General features: G+C 45.9%; 1 protein-coding gene across 2 annotated transcripts; it reads right to left on the reverse strand.

Moving 5' to 3' along the window:
- Window positions 1-1,798: 1,798 nt before the first annotated feature.
- LOC307083937 (tumor necrosis factor receptor superfamily member 10B-like) lies at window positions 1,799-9,854 on the reverse strand. 2 transcript variants are annotated; one of them, XM_079747996.1, is made up of 10 exons: window positions 9,779-9,854; window positions 8,521-8,680; window positions 7,524-7,652; window positions 7,036-7,147; window positions 6,758-6,849; window positions 5,898-5,987; window positions 5,521-5,555; window positions 4,557-4,769; window positions 3,751-3,784; window positions 1,799-3,556 (listed from the first exon to the last, which is right to left on the reverse strand). In XM_079747996.1, the coding sequence occupies exons 1-10, from the start codon at window positions 9,800-9,802 to the stop codon at window positions 3,243-3,245; spliced, it is 1,203 nt and encodes a 400-aa protein (XP_079604122.1). In that variant the 5' UTR covers window positions 9,803-9,854; the 3' UTR covers window positions 1,799-3,242. The 2 variants fall into 2 exon arrangements, with proteins under 2 accessions (XP_079604122.1, XP_079604123.1); XM_079747997.1 differs by lacking the exon at window positions 4,557-4,769.
- Between the last annotated feature and the right edge of the window lie 2,211 nt (window positions 9,855-12,065).

Below are 12,065 nucleotides of genomic sequence, written 5' to 3' on the forward strand. Positions count from 1 at the left end.
TTTGAAGTTTGGCTTTTTTGGGGCCAGTATTAAAATCGGACATTCGCTTCTCATGTTGCAAATTAGCTCTATCGATCTTTCGAGCATTGCGTGTGCTGCGCAGTGCGTCATACGTCAGCCTACACCAGCCTTACTCATTGCGCGGCTCGCAAGCCACATGCGGCTCGCCAAGCCTCTATTTGCGGCTCGCATGGCGGTAAAAATATACAGTGATATGATCATGCAGTGAATACAGATATTTAAAAAAACAATACAAACAATTATTTAAAAAATAAATCAACAGCGGCATTAAAAGGTGGAAATATAGCCTTGTCTATATTCTATATTTTTAAACTTGCTCGGCTCTACGCTGACAGCGGGGTTGCCAGATTGGCGGTTTTCCTGCATAACAAGAGAGAATGTGCTCTTTGGATGGACTTATTCTTATTAACTCTTTCTTCAATAGCTTCCATGTTATGTGACCCAATGTCTCCACATTATTCCAGAAAATAGCACACAGTCACACAAGTCTTCATTTTCCTCTCAAAGTGCACCAGATTGATGCATTCCAGGTTAAAAGGTACCAAATTTTCTTCCGGGGGAGCATGCCCCCGGACCCCGCTAAGGACCGGGTTCCCTCCACAGTTTCACAAAATTCTGTGGGAAACACTCCTTCAGGGAGGACATATTATTAGGCAGGCATACTTATTTATGACTGGATTTATAGCTTTAGATACTTTGCGGTAAAAACGGCTCTCCTGTTGACGTCGTCCTGTCAGTGCGGCTCTCCTGAAAAAAATAGTGAATACCACTGGCCTACACAGACAATGTTCTAAAATGAAATATGATAAATATAAAAAGGGTGGATGTCAATCATTTAATGATAACCATGTTGTATGATAAAGTTTTTCACTTGCAGTTACAGCCCCCGCCAGACGGGAGGGGGTGCTGCAGCATCTTCTACCTTCCTTCCCGCGTTCCTCCCCCACTCAACGTCTCTGTCACATAAGTTGCCCGCGGTTTATGGGACTGTGGTGGGCATTGGCCCTGGGTGACAGCGGAAATATTAAAGTCTTTATCCTAGAGCTGGGGCCAGGCCCAGCAGTCATCAAGCAGGGCCGTCTACGTTCGTCATTTAACGCACATCAACTGCTGGTCAGTAGGCTTCACACGGTGTAGTGTGTTGTGTACTGTGTCATGGTCTAGGCCCCAGTGCTCGCCATCTTAAGCTAAACGTCACAGTACAGGACAATAGTGACTTGACTACTGACTTCTGCTCTTGGTCTTTTTGGATGAAGTTGTTGATGGGGTAGGGGTTTGGCTTGCAGTGATTTCAGGTCATCATGGAGGTCAGTGTTTGGCTCTAATCTCCGAGTCCAACAAAAAAAGTTCACAAACTCGCATTCTATTGTTGAAAACTAAATGTAGGCCGATGTTAGATACTCCTGCTTCAGTTTTTATAAAAGGGACCAATTTATCCAAAGGGACTTCGATCGAAAAATAGATTTTTGGTTCAAGTTGGAGCAACAAGGAGTAGGCCTACATGCCCACGCTATACACAATACATAACGTTCTTAAGTGTGAGCACGCTTTTCAGAATGAAAGAAAAAATGGCAATACACTGACATAAGATTTCTGTAGAACATTTACTAAGAAATGGAAGCTGTCTGAATCCAGGGGCCAAGACTTAAAGGCCGAACAGCGCTCTGTAGAGTTTACAACACAACTGTTCTACAAGGGAAGTGATTTAACACGAGTCGGTTTAATGTCAGTGGACCATGCAGCCGCCCTCAACAATAACGTGACATACAAGATCACATCGCTGAATAAAGCTCTATTTAATTTGTTATCCAACAGCGTTTGATTTGAGGAAAAAACAACAGCACGTGTTTGATGAGAGAAATAAGAAAAAAACAAAACTGGAAAAGAAAGTTTGTAAAAAGGTTTTTTTTCCAACACAGTTCACAAGGTAGTGAATGCAAAGTTGTAACATTGACCGTAGAGGGGTGTGCTGAAAGCACAACTGTCTAACGGAGCTTGAGTTTGAAGATTTCCATTTCTTCATGTAACAATTCTACATGTCAACCGTTGACATGTAGAATTGTCTATTCATTCAACAAGGTGCCTTTGTTCATTCACAGCGATAAACAAGAATGATAACGGCAGAAACTAGGCACAGTATACAATATTTCAGTACCTGAAATATTTGTTTCAGTTGTACCAAATTCATACTCATGTGCATAAAAGGTATAAATAAGGCTACTTCAACAAAGACAAGGTATATCCCTGAGCTGCATCACATTGATTCCGCACAAAACATTACAAAAATAAATATTTCTAAACATTTGATTGCTGTGGCCCTCGTCAGTGTGAAATAAGTTCCATAAATATCAAATGTATAAATACTTTTTTGCACAAATGCATCCTCTTGTGAGGCAGGTGAGGTAATGGAGTCTCGTAATAGAGAGTCCTGTGGTGGAAACCACCGTTTTTCCACATTGCTTGTCACCGACGCTCTGGGAGGCCTGGTTGGGCTATCCCAGAGTCGTCATTTTAACGAAACTCTATTCTGTGTCGACTTGGTCTGAATGGTGAGTATCCATCAGTGGCAAGCACTACGTCATCACCTTCAGGTTAAATACTGGAAGGTGTTAACTGACACAATTGCCCATGAGCAAGCTTTTAGGAAGTGTGCATAGGAAGGCAGGTTGAGCTACGTTCTTTGATTTCAGTCTCTGTACGTATCAATATGTTAATATAGATACATATAGATATCTGTTATTGAGTGAGCACTGTGAATGTCGCAATGCAGAACTCGGTGGCTATCCCCTGAGATTGGGGTAGCCTGAGTGTTTAGTCCATTTGTAAAATAACTTTGAACCAATCAGAGTTAGTTTACAACTTAACACTTCTTTTGTTGCACAAAATTGCTTCGTCTTTCCTACGTAACGAGGAAGACGAACATCATTCACTACGGCCGATTGACACACACCTTGAAGGCTAGTAGGTTGCCACCGCGTGACCCTGAGAACCTTTTGACTTCATGTCACAAGTAAGTAAACGTTTTATGTTCACCACAAAAACAGTGGTGGACACAGGAAAAATAGAATCCCCATCACCCAGGGTTTGTTCCGATGGACTTGGTCCTCTTGGAATTTCCCCCTCACCGCATTTATCCAGTAGGACCTTTATTTTATTTTCCTTAAGGAGTTGCAGAAAAGCCCAAGAAAGTCCCCAAGCAAGAGCCCCTCATCAGGTTTGAGTCACTCATCACTTTTGCCCGAAAGAGGTGGAATCACCACTCTTTCATAGTGACCGTTATCGATGGCCTTTTCAACGATTGAGTCTGCCGTCCGGTTCTGATCCAAGTCCCTGAGCTTTCGCAGGAGGTGGTGGAGGGTGGCTACTTGGCCTTCCCTCTGCAGCCATACGCCCAGCAGCTCATAGACGCGGTCTTCGATGTTTGCGTTGTTGATTGCGTTGTCGCTCAGATCCAAGCTCCGGAAGAATCTCTTGTGAACCTTGGATTCCATGTCAACGTGAAAATACTCAAAGCAGAGCTTTAGAGATTTCTCACCTGAACACAGAAGGTTAAAAATGTTTGATGTTTTCTGTACCGAGTATAAAGTACAGCTGGATGTATTCATTACCAAGTATAAAGTACAGCTGGATGTATTCAATACCCAGTATAAAGTATAGCTGGATGTATTCAGTACCCAGTATAAAGTATAGCTGGATGTATTCAGAACCCAGAAAAAATAAAGATCTTACCATTTAAAGGAACAAGCAGAGAATCGTCATCATTCTAGAATAAAAAGACAAGGTAAACAAAAATCAGAACAGTTCTTGCTTCTGTCCCCTGCTCACACAGCTAGCTTCTTCCCGATTCAGAGTGGCTCGCAGTCACCAGTCACCCTCTGTAGCCTAAATTATATTTCTGCGTCAAACAGCCGCTGAAGGTCTACGTCACACGCTCTCCACCGTAGCCGGGTCAAACCTGTCAGGCCACCAGCCCACTCCCGTTTCCCTTCTGTTTTTGAGAGACTGGTCGAGGTGGTTCACATCACCAGATGTCAACTGATTTCATGACTTTAGGCGGACCCCACTCAGATTCCCACGCAAGAATCTTGATTCAAGCACTGGCTTGGAGATCCATGTGGGCAGTTCAACGCAGATGTATATTTTGGCCTTCAGTCTTTGCCATCAATTAGCCCTTCTTCAAAACCATTACTCTCCAGCTTCAATGAACCCCATAAGCCAAACATCTATAACAAAACAGGCAACAAACCATGCACAAGCCACAGCAGTGTAAGAATTTCATGCATGCAATCGACGACCCTCCACCACGTACACAAGATTTGATTCGAAGCTCAGACCACGTGTGCCTTAAGCCATGTGGTTGTAGGTGAGTTAGTAAGTCATGGGTGAAAAGACGTTGTGTTGAGGAAAGGTCAGCCAACAATCAGCCCCTTGTCACCAGGCTACGTCGATTTTAATCACTTCAAAGTGAAGTAGAGGAAGGATTGGATGAACGGGTAGTGTTAGCTCGAGCATGCCAGATCCAGCGATGTGCTCACCCTCGCAGAGGGACACCGGAAGACCACCGGACAGGCAGGTGGAGGGGGCATCTGGACCGTGAGGCTGGTCTCAGAGCTGCTGCTGCCCAGACCAGGGTCATCTTCATTGACTGAGCCATCGCTTCGGGGCTCTTCAGAGGGCAGCAGGGGGATATCCACCATCACGTTATGGGCGTTCTGCGCGATCTCGAGGGAACCATGCCCTGTGGCACCCTAGCAAGGACGAGCAAGACGCAGCCTTGTCAGTCTATGAGTGCAGCTGCCAACCACAGGCCATTGCTCATCAGTCTATGAGAGTGGCCACCAATCACAGGCCTCCTCTTATGAGTCTATGAGAGCAGCTGCCAATCACAGGCCACCTCTCATCAGTCTATGAGTGCAGCCCCCAATCACAGGCCATTGCTCATCAGTCTATGAGAGTGGCCACCAATCACAGGCCTCCTCTTATGAGTCTATGAGAGCAGCTGCCAATCACAGGCCTCCTCTCATCATTCTATGAGAGCAGCCACCAATCACAAGCCTCCTTTTATAATTGGTACGTTCACTTATGGTTATATTTTATTGCCCCTGGAATTCAACAGTGGCTGTCCAAACAAATGTAGTAGGGGTGGCCGAGAAGGTTGGGAGTGGGGGGGGGGGGAGAGATTTCACATCATCTTCGGAATCAAGTATGCATTAAAAACAACAAATACACAACAGTGACATTGTGAAGAGCCTGATCAGGCAGCGAGCAACAAATTGTGAATCAAGGTAAGAGTATGATATCACCCTTAACAGAGAATACACCACTGGAACGAATTGTAACTTTCCAACTTTTGTAAGGTTAAAGTGGAAAATGTTTTAGCCTTCTCTTCCTCGTTCCAATCTTTTTGAACCCCCTAAGGGTTTAATGTATTAAAGAGATTCTCGGGACTTAAATGATTAAGAATGAAATTAAGAAGAAACGGTGTGTAAGATGACTCACCTGCTGAGAATGGCCAGGTGAAGGGCTAGGCAGGCCTGCGGAGAGACAAAAAAAAACTTGTTTTCCCTCTTATCAAGCACTTGTTGTGGACATGTTTCTGCTCATTTAAAGTATGTAGGGATCAAGGTATCTTTAGGCCAACATTTTTGGGGGAATACAATAGGCCACAGTATTCGTGTTGTAGTAGTGTAGTGTAGTATTAGGTAATGTCGCCAATAGGTTAACCTGCTGGAGTTCCTTACAGTAAAAATTGCATTTGTGCTACACACTAACTAACTTTCAAAATGAATAACCTTTTTAAAAACACTAGGGTATAGTTTCTCAACTCCAACAAAATAAAAGATTGCCTTATTCTGGCCTTGCTGTGTTCAACTTACATGTCAACCAAGGGTTCCTTTTCTTGTAGACCCAGACGCAAAAAACACCACCAACAGCGAACACTGAAACGCCTAGAATCCACCAGAGCGCTGCAGACGGAGAGATAAGACCGGCCACCATGAGCGTGGATCTGATGCTCATGAGCTCAGCGTCAACAAGTTCATCATGTAGTCTGGCACTGCTTGATTGGACCAACACACGCTTTAAAAATCTATGCATATGGCTCAGGGGGTAGAGCGGTTTGGCTGGTAACTGGAGGGTTGCTAGTTCAATCCCGGCTCCTCCTAGCTGTCCTCGTCCTAGCTGTCCTCCTCCTAGCTGTCCTCCGAGTGTCGAGATGTCCCTGAGAAAGACACCTCCCCCTGACAGTTCCAGACGAGCTGGCTGTCGCCTGGCTGACACCGCTGTTAGTGTGTGAATGTGTGTATGAATGGGTGAATGTCAGGCAATATTGTAAAGCTCTTTGAGTGAGCACTGTTTAGAAAAGCGCTATAGAAATGCAGCTTATTTACCGTTTACCATTTAAAAATGCCTAAAACCCATCAGTTACAGAAAACAGATCCTTTTCACTGCGGGATAATCACAGGACAAACCCCGGTGTCACACGAATAATAATTAGGGGTCTGCTCCTTTCATGAACCATGGCACAGGTGGCAGACCCATCTTCACTAGTGGATACTACTACTACTACTACTTCTATGTAAAGGGTCTCTTAAGAGTCTTACTGCGTTGATCCGATGCACAAAGACGTGTTGGATAAAACCATGTGCTAAAAGACTAAGCAGCAGATAGAGCAATAGCACAAGAGGGTTAACGTGCCGCTTACCTAGGGGGGCTGAGCCTGAATCAGGAGACCTACCCTTTGTTGGGGTCCCGGGCGTCGGGGTCTTGGCACACTCGCTGTTGGAGTGGGCTGTGCAGCTCTTCACCAGCGCCTCTCCGTCTTTACAGCTAAGAGAAAGAACCAGAATGTATCCAATGGGAAGGCGAACGCTGGGAGGAGTTTGAAAGTGTAGAACTCACACTAGAAACACATTTCAATGATTTTAATCGTCCAGAGGAGCTTTTTAAATGAAAGCAAAATAGTGGTGCCATTGATCAAGTCCAACCCCATGCACCCGCCTCTCCTGGGCTCACCTCCTGCACCGCTGACACACCTCGCAGGGCTGCTCGAGGGCGCAGAAGTACCCGGACTTACATCGGCACACCGTGTCGTTGGTGGGGGAGCAGGGCTGCACCTCCTCCTGGTCTGGGGGGGGGGGGCACAAACACAAACACACCCTGGGGTCCCAGAGCTTGGAGGTCTCACTCATTCACAATCAGCCGTCACAAATCACCCTCTCACCTGTTGTTTTCAGTTTGCCTTAACCTTTTTATATTCTTTGTTTTTCTTTTGAATGTACTCTACTTCTACTAGTTTATACTATGATCTATTCTCTTAATGGGAGAAAGGGTCACTCATTTCACAGTAACCCCTCACTCATTCACATTAAGCTGTCAGTCACTAACCCCTCCCACTGTCGCTTCCATTCACACTGGCGGTCGCTCATAATCCCGTCTCACTTGACCCTCATTTACAATCCTCCACCCCCCTATCAGTGGTTCACTCTGTCACCCCCCCTCACCTGGGCGGCACCGGGTGCAGGGGAGACAGGTGTGCAGGTTGTTGCTGTGCTCCGTGAACGTCCCCATGGGACACTCTGAGCACACACTGCTCCCCCGGTCGCTGGAGCACGGGGAGACCTGGTGTTCTCCTGACACACACACACACACACACACACAGCATTTCACTGGCTAAAAGCGGAAGGAAGGCGATGTAATTTCCAACAAGTTACTCAAGTGTGTGTGTGTGTGTGTGTGTGTGTGTGTGTGTGTGTGTGTGTGTGTGTGTGTGTGTGTGTGTGTGTGTGTATATATATACACACACACACACACACACACACACACACACTATTTATTGGTATATTTACTGGTAACTATGGAATGCATTAATTCAATTTAGTCTAGAAGTGATGAAATGACTCTTGGCACTAATGGTAATTAGTTATTTAGAAAGAAACATGGGGATTCCAGGAACATCTCAAAATAAAGTAGCCTAGTCTAGTCTAGCATAGATAGTCCTTCTGGCAACAGAATAAACAGTTTAAAAACATAACCAGACTGTTTACCACCTCAGGTGAATTAACCTATCCTATCCACAGTCAGATCTATCCATCCATCCATATATAGATATGGTCTGCTGACATGCATTAATTTTACTCTGAAATAACTTGATTGGAACTTTAGATGTTGGGGGATAAGCAGCACAGCAGTCAGGTAGCTATAATAAACTGAATATTCTGTTTCTATAGGTAAAGCATTATGAAAAAATGTGCATGCACAATAAAGCATCCAAAAAGATTTTCCGTATGCTACGCAATCATTTTACTTTTCCCTCTGGACTAAGCCCCAGATGTTTCAGAAACCTGGAAACGTCCCTGGTGACTATCGTGGGATGTGTGGACACCAGGAAGGGGGCTGTTGACAGTGTTTCCATCTAACTGGGATCCCATTAGAAACACAAACAACAGCTAGCCAGACAGGGTGGGGGTCTGTGTGGACCCTGGAAGAGGCGGGGCTTACCAGCGGGGCAGTTTAGGCAGCACAGGCGCGCTGACGGGTACAGGCCTTGTGAGCAGGTGCGTTGGCCCAGCAGTCCGCCCCTTTTTGGATCGGTGCCCGGTGGAGGAGTGGGCAGGGCTTCACAGAGGAGGACCACAGAGAAAAACACACACACACAAGCCTAAACACACACACACACACACACACACACACACAAACACACACAAACACACACACACACACACAGGGTTGAGTCGTTGGTGCCTCCAGGCTAGCTTAGATGGTGACCAATCACTGTACACACACGTGTGTGTGTTTGTGTGTGTGTGTGTGTGTGGCTGAATGAAGCCACAGCTAAAGAGGTGTACCCCCACAACCAGAATACTACCTCAAAGTTGGACTACCAGGCAACTTTGAGGTGTATATTAATATGGTTTTGGACATTTTTTATTGAAAGTTATTCGGAACGTAGGGGCTTTTGATTCTTGTCGTCATGACTTTTAATTATTCTTATTCATGTCTCAAAGTTAGTTTTTAAAACGCACTTCAGAAAAGATAACTACTCTCCCTGGTTTTGATACAGGCTGCAATTTACATTTAGCTTTATAAGCTTTATTTTAACTCCATGCAGGTAACTGCCATATGTGGTCCGGGGAAACTTCACACCCGCCACTTGATTCCATTCCGAGCTCATAAATTTGATTCTCGGGAAGTGGACACGTGACCTGCTTCGCACACCTGTGTCACCTCCGGCCTCACCTGTGCAGACGTCGACCTACGTCACACTCACGAGATGTCCATTAAAGACAAACCGAAACTAACCCGACGGCTGCTTTAGAAAGATATCCTAATAAACGCTCTGAATAACTCTCAGAGCAGACCCCAAACAGAAAACCTAATCCCAATCCTAACCTTTGATAAATATTAATAAACAACACCAATGTTGGTCACAGACTTCCCAATAATGCGCGAAAGATGAAGATCTGGGGATAAATGCCGGCGGGCCATGGGAAGAAACAAATTAAATCAATTTAGTGGAACTCTTCACTGTTTTCACGCACGGCTCCTCGTTGTTCGTTTTAATGATCGAAGAAGACAATGAAATAAATTACAAAAATGAGCGGAGATCTGGAGTCAGAGTACAGCCTTCCACTCGGACCGAAACCCCGCCATGGGCCAAGGATTCATTAAACAGCATTAAACTAAATTAAAACAATACTACATTAAAAAAAACAATCCACCCAATCACGTTGACGACGAAGAGTAGTAGGCCACTTACCTTCAGAAGGATGCCTTTATTCATGGTTTGTGGATTCGACCGTTCTAGTCCGCTTGTCTCGAGGGTGGATGGCTCTCTAATGAAGACACCATCCGGTGAGAGAGTGTGTATAGCACCGGGATCCCGGAGTTCCCCCGCCCCCTAGTATCAGGTTACATTCAGCGTCAATTTCCCCGTGATGCCAACCCTAGTCCCAACACACATATTCAAGACAGATTGTAACTTCAATGATTTTCACAGAATTCATAAGTCCAAATTCCGTCTTCACTTAATGCTTTGCAATTGAAGAGGTAATTGGTCAATGTCTTTGTGTGTGTGTGTGTGTGTGTGTATGTGCGTGTGTGTGTGTGTGGTGTGGTGAGTGGTGTGTGTGTGTGTGTGTGTGTGTGTGTGTGTGTGTGTGTGTGTGTGTGTGTGTAGAGTTTTGTTTGTGTGTCGTCTCTCCTTCACTCTCTCTCTCCCCATGGTCTTCCTCTCTGTATCTCCTGTCTCTCTCTTGCCCTTATTTGGTCATATTTACGCTGTGATACACCTGCACAGCTAGCAGGTAACACACAGTTCTATAACACAAAGTGTGTTTGCGTGTGCAATTGCCCGTGTGTTTGTGTGTGTGTGCATTTGCCCGTGTGTGTGTTTGCATACATAAAGTGTGCAAGCATGTATGCGTCTCTCTGACTCAGCAAATCTCTCTGACTAAACTTTTACCAGTTTGCTGTTGATCATCTACGTCAGGGGCAGTTTGTACCGAATCAGTAACACAGGGAAGGACAGGGCACTGGATGTGTGTGTGTGTGTATGTGTGTGTGTGTGTGTGTGTGTGTGTGTGTGTCTTTCTGTTTTTGTGTGTGTGTGTGTGTGTGTGTGTGTGTGCGCGCACATACACACACACACAAACTCACTCACTCACACACACACAGAATAACACTAACACAGACAGACAGACACAGACAGACAGAGACAGAAAGACAAAGAAAGACAGACAGACAGAGACACAGACACAGACAAAGACACACACACACACACACACACACACACACACACACACACACACACCCAGGAAGGTGTTCAGAGCAGCAGCTAGCATGTTCAGAGCAGCAGCTGTATTCCTGGGCCGCTCTCCCTCTGCTCTCTGAGTCAGAGAGCAGAGATCAGATCAGGGTGGTGAGGATCAATCTACCAACTGATGTGCAGCACCATGATGCAGGAACACAGCACAGGGGACTGTGTGTGTGTGTGTGTGTGTGTGTGTGTGTGTGTGTGTGTGTGTGTGTGTGTGTATGTGTGTGTTTATGCCATGTGTGTTTATGCCGTGAGCGTGTGCATCTTAGAGAAGCCATGTGGAATGTGACACATCTCTCCAAACAGACAGACAGACACACACCCACACACCCACACACACACAGACACACACACACACACACACACACCAACAGTAAACTACTGTCAACTGTATGGTGAAGATAGCGTTCCCAGCCACATCCTGCTCAGCGCTCCATGCTCACTGGTGGAAGGGAGCCTGTATTCTGAGTGCCAATAGCCGCCCCCCCCCCCCCCCCCCCCCCCCCCCCCCCCCCCCCCCCCCCCCCCCCCCCCCCCCCCCCCCCACAGCCTTCTAGCGGGTCCAAACGAGACCCGAATGTCACTCGGTTGACACAGTGAGCCAGCAGGCACATGTAGATTAAAGCATGTTATCTGAGCGTTCCACCATGAGCTCTGTCACATGCTGGCAGCACCCAATGGGAACTCGTGTTCTTCGGGATAAGACGGGGTCAGCAGGGTGTGGGGTCCGGCCTCCGAACCACTGATTTACAGATAAGCCCCAAGTCAACTGAATTTCATATTTACACTGGTTTGTGTGTGACTGTATCTGTGTATGTGTGTCTGTGTGTATGCATATGTGTGTCTTTGTGTGTGTGTGTGTGTATTCGCCTGTGTGTTTGTGTGTGTGCCCGTGTGTGTTTGTATCTGTTTGTGTGAATGTGCATTCGCCCATGTGTTTGTGCGTGCGTGTGTGTTTATGAAAGTTTTTTTTGTGTATGTGTGTGTGTGTGTGCCTCTTTGTGTGTGTGTGTGTGTGTGTGTGGTTGTGTGTGTGTGTGTATGTGTGTGTACCTGTGCTTGTGCATGTGTGAGTGTTTGTGTGTGCGTGTGTGTGTGTGTGTGTGTGCATGAGTGTGTGTATGTGCGCGTGAGTGCGTGCGTGCATGAGTGCATGCATGTGCACGAAATCACTGATTCAGCCTCATTCTGTTGTAAATTCTGTTATTATTTCAAGACAATTGTGTTC

Source organism: Pollachius pollachius (genome assembly GCF_949987615.1).
Source record: "Pollachius pollachius genome assembly, chromosome: 1".
Classification (NCBI taxonomy): domain Eukaryota; kingdom Metazoa; phylum Chordata; class Actinopteri; order Gadiformes; family Gadidae; genus Pollachius; species Pollachius pollachius.

Bases quoted from the DNA above. Each gene is read 5' to 3' on its own strand.
- LOC307083937 (XM_079747996.1), bottom strand. From the start codon at position 9,802: ATGAATAAAGGCATCCTTCTGAAG. The intron at 7,148-7,523 runs GTGAGGGGGGGT...CCCCCCCCCCAG, and splicing joins CTGCACCCGGTGCCGCCCAG to ACCAGGAGGAGGTGCAGCCC. The intron at 3,785-4,556 runs GTGAGCACATCG...TTTTTATTCTAG, and splicing joins TCCGGTGTCCCTCTGCGAGG to AATGATGACGATTCTCTGCT.